This window comes from Ziziphus jujuba, chromosome 6, assembly GCF_031755915.1.
Source record: "Ziziphus jujuba cultivar Dongzao chromosome 6, ASM3175591v1".
Lineage (NCBI taxonomy): Eukaryota > Viridiplantae > Streptophyta > Magnoliopsida > Rosales > Rhamnaceae > Ziziphus > Ziziphus jujuba.
In genome coordinates this window covers 24,524,544-24,529,198 of record NC_083384.1, presented here as the reverse complement: position 1 = coordinate 24,529,198, position 4,655 = coordinate 24,524,544, and the positions used below count along the sequence as shown (strand labels likewise).

Below are 4,655 nucleotides of genomic sequence, written 5' to 3'. Positions count from 1 at the left end.
CTGAAAAAAAAAACAATATTTTTTAAAATAGTTGAAAGATCAAAATACTCTGAAATCTGAATGGTAGCTAAAAATAATATTAAGGAATATAAAATATATATATATATATATATATATATATAAAAGATAAATCCAAGCCTTGATGGCGTATGGTGAACTTTTTCAAGGCAATTCTCTTGCTTTGTCTTGGTCAACACTGCCTCTGAGGGACTGGTTGGAATTGATTAAATTCCTAGGTTGCCCTTTTATGTCCACATTCTGAATAAAACCACATGAGCAACAAGTCACAAATGGAAAACCAAAATTATATATTTTTGTGACACACAAAAATAAATGAAAAAATTCCCCACATATATATATATATATATATACTTGTAAAGCAAAGGCAAAAAAAATTATTTATTTTTTAAAAAATTAAAAATAAAAATAAAGAAACAGACAAGAAAAAACTCTTCCCCACAAGACCCACAAAAAAGACCCCAACAACACAAAAGAAAAGAGAAAGAAGAAAATAAAATAAAATAAAAAATAATAATAAAGCTAAACAAAAAACTTGAAGTGTGGAGAGGGTGGCAAAAATCTAAAAAACCCCTCTTCAATGGCACGTGCACTTCACGATCCAATCAGGAGTGTGTGATGACCAATATCAGGTCGTGTTTTCGTCCGTGGGACTCTGGCATTATTACTTCCATGGTCGCAGTTTCCATCAACATAGCCCACCAATGTTTCCCACGCGCACGTAGGTGGCGCGTCCCATTGCGTGCATGCGCGTGGGCTCTCCTTTAACTCCTCTCTCTCTCTCTCTCTCTCCTATGCGTTTTCCTTATTTCTCTCTCTCTCTCTTCCATTGCTTACTCTCTCTCTCTCTCTCTCTCTCAAACTTCGTCTCCAAAAACAGCTGAAGTGACCCATCAGTGTCTGTAAAAAAAAAAAAAAAAAAAACCACAAAACCCATTTAATTCTTTCAGATCGGCCGGACTCCGGCATGGATACTCGCCGGACTTTCAAGTTCCGGCCACCGCTGAGTGTCATACCCGGTTAAATGCAACAACAACGCCGTCGTTTTATCAACTTTGCTGTTCTGTTCCTCAGCGGTGGCAACAACGACGACGACGACGATGATGATTATGATGAGGGACTACTTAGTTTAGAAAAAAAAAATCCATCAAAAACAAAACCCAGAATTTTTCCTCCCAAAAAAAAAAAAAAAAAAAAAAATCTCTCAAAAACTTGGTTCGTACTGTTTCTCACTCAGGTTGTGTACAATGGCGGCAACTAATACCAGTACTAACCCAGTGGGCGTGGAGTCATCAGCAGCAGTGGTAGTTTCAGCTTCAGCTTCAGCACAAGCTTCAGCTGACGAGCTCACTGCGAAAGCTGTTCACAAACGCTATGAAGGTTTGATGATGGTACGGACGAAAGCTATAAAAGGGAAAGGGGCTTGGTATTGGTCTCACTTGGAACCCATGCTCGTCCACAACAACGATACTGGTTTACCCAAGGCGGTCAAGCTCAGGTGCTCCCTATGCGACGCCGTTTTCTCCGCCTCCAACCCATCCCGCACCGCCTCCGAGCACCTCAAGCGCGGCACTTGCCCAAATTTCAACTCCGTAGCCAAACCCATTTCCTCAATTTCCCCTTCCTCCGCTAATATTGCAGCTTCGCCTTCCTCTGCTTCCGTACATCACAACCACCGCAAGCGCAGCTCTTCTTCTTCTGCTGGTGGTGGTGGTGTTGTTGGCTCGGCTCCTCCGCCGTACCACCATGTTCCTCCGCTGGCTATAGTGGATCCGTCTAGATTCTGCGGCGAGCTCGGTTACTCGCCGACGTCGATGTCAGCGTCTGCGGCGACGACTGTGGTCGCGGTGAGTGGTGTTGGTGGTGGGTCTTTGCTTTCCCATCAGCAACAACAGCATTTGATGTTATCGGGTGGTAAAGATGATTTGGGAGCTTTGGCTATGCTCGAAGACAGTGTGAAGAAGCTCAAAAGTCCTAAAACTTCACCTGGACCTGCTCTGAGCAAGACCCAGATAGATTGTGCGCTCGATTATCTCGCTGATTGGGTCTATGAGTCTTGTGGGTCGGTTTCGTTTTCGAGTCTTGAACATCCCAAGTTCAGAGCTTTCCTTAACCAGGTCGGCTTGCCGGCGATTTCACGGAGGGAGTTCACAAGCTCGAGATTGGATATCAAGTTTGAGGAAGCCAAGGCAGAGTCAGAGGCCAGAATCAGAGACGCCATGTTCTTCCAAATTGCTTCGGATGGTTGGAGACCGAGGAATCATGGAGTTTTTGGTGAAGATAGTTTGGTGAATTTGACTGTGAATCTTCCAAATGGGACTAGTCTGTACAGGAAGGCAGTGTTTGTTAGTGGGTCTGTGCCTTCGAAATATGCAGAGGAAGTATTTTGGGAGACAGTCGCAGGCATTTGTGGGAATGTTGTGCAACAGTGTGTAGGAATAGTAGCAGACAAGTTTAAAGCCAAAGCATTGCGGAACTTAGAGAATCAGAATCACTGGATGGTTAATCTTTCTTGTCAGTTTCAGGGTCTGAGTAGTTTGATTAAAGATTTCAGCAAGGAACTACCCTTGTTTAAGACTGTCACCGAGAATTCTTTCAAGCTTGCGAATTTTGTTAATAACAAATCCCAGGTTAGAAATAGTTTCCATAAATATCAATTGCAGGAATATGGTCATGCCGGTTTATTAAGAGTACCACTTCGCCAGTATGAAAGCATCAACTTTGAACCAGTATATGTCATGCTCGAGGACATACTGAGTTCCTCTCGAGCTCTTCAGTTAGTTCTGCTAGATGAAGCTTATAAGCTAGCGTCCATGGAAGACCCAGTTGCTAGAGAAATTGCTGACATGATTGGTGATGTTGGGTTTTGGAATGAACTCGAAGCGGTTCACTCTTTGGTCAAATTGATCAAAGAGATTGCTAAAGATATAGAGACAGAGAGACCACTAGTTGGGCAATGCCTACCAATTTGGGATGATCTTAGATCGAAAGTCAAAGATTGGTGTGCTAAGTTTAGAATTGTTGAAGGACCGGTTGAGAAAGTGATTGAAAGACGGTTCAAGAAGAATTATCATCCAGCTTGGGCTGCAGCATTCATACTTGATCCACTTTACTTGATTAGAGATACAAGTGGGAAGTTCCTACCGCCATTCAAATGCTTAACGACCGAGCAAGAGAAAGACGTGGACAAGCTCATAACCCGGCTTGTTTCGAGAGAAGAAGCGCATATTGCGCTAATGGAGCTCATGAAATGGAGAACAGAAGGTCTTGATCCTGTATATGCAAGAGCAGTGCAAATAAAGGAAAGAGATCCAGTAACCGGGAAGATGAGAATTGCCAATCCACAAAGCAGTAGGCTTGTTTGGGAAACATATCTCAAAGAATTCAAGTCATTGGGAAAAGTTGCAGTGAGGCTAATCTTTCTTCATGCAACTTCGTGTGGATTCAAATGCAATTGGTCATTACTGAGGTGGGTTTCAGCTCATGGACATTCAAGAGTTGGTATGGAAAAGGCTCAGAAACTAATATTTCTTGCAGCTCATTCTAAGCTTGAGAGGAGAGATTTTTCATGTGATGAAGATAAAGATGCAGAGCTATTGGCATTAGCAAATGGTGAGGATGATGTGCTAAATGAGGTTCTTGTTGATACATCCTCAGTGTAACAATTTTTAATTTTTTTTTTTTTCCCTCTCCCCAAGTAGAAATTTTAAAAATTTGTAGGATTTATTGAATTCTTTTCCACTACTATTTTTTTTTCTTTTTTCTTCTTTTTTTTTTTTTTTTTCTTTTTTTTCTTTTTTTACTTTGTACCTGTTTTTACTTACTTCTTTAGAAGATTTTGAAGGGGAAGTAAGGTGGGGAAGAAAGAGAAATCGCTACTGGTTTTAGGGGGGATTGAATTTTGTAAGTACTGCATGGTCTAATTATTGATCAACTTGCCCATCTTCCATCCCTAGCATGATTTTGGAGTTCTTCTTTTTTTTTTTTTTCCTTTTTTTTCTTTTTTTTTTAAATTGGGTTTGCTGAAAAAGAAAATCTCTCGTTTGTGAAGATAGAGATGCTGCACAAAGAGAAGTTACAGACCAGGGAAGGATATTGTAAAATTTTGTACCTCCAAGTACGAAATAATATTATTTATAAAGGGGAAGGTTTTATTATTTCTCCTTTTGTTTCTCAATTCAAATTTCTCCTCTCTCTCTGTCTCTCACTCTCTCTCTCTCTCTCTCTCTCTCTCTGTCTCTCACCATTTTTTCTGTGTCTTTTGAGCCACTAAAATGCAATAGCTAGTTATATAACTATGTTTTTGATCCAGGATGGGGTGAAAAATACAGTTTTTTGATTTATCAATTTGGCTCTTAATAGGATTTGACATTTTCTGGATTTTTCATCCATTTTTCAACTGTGTATAATTATAAATTTATTACCTTGGTTTAAATTTTGGTGACCAATCTCTGCATTGGGAACGGGTAAGTGTCTTCTAACCGTAAATTTGCACACTTTCACTGATGCAAATTTAAATGCATCTGAAACTCCAACTGGATTTTTGAAACATGATTCAAGTTTACAAAACCAAACCTTTTCTGAGATAAACTGAATGCCCTTTTGCTATGTAGAAGACCATAGAAAGACTGGTTCTC

At 40.3% G+C, this 4,655-nt stretch overlaps 1 protein-coding gene across 1 annotated transcript; it reads left to right on the top strand.

Annotated features, from left to right (window-relative positions):
* Positions 1-833: 833 nt before the first annotated feature.
* On the top strand, positions 834-4,188 carry LOC107430252 (uncharacterized). The gene has a single exon (XM_016041076.4). It carries the CDS (start codon positions 1,266-1,268, stop codon positions 3,678-3,680), a length of 2,415 nt encoding a protein of 804 aa, XP_015896562.3. The 5' UTR covers positions 834-1,265; the 3' UTR covers positions 3,681-4,188.
* Positions 4,189-4,655: the final 467 nt, after the last annotated feature.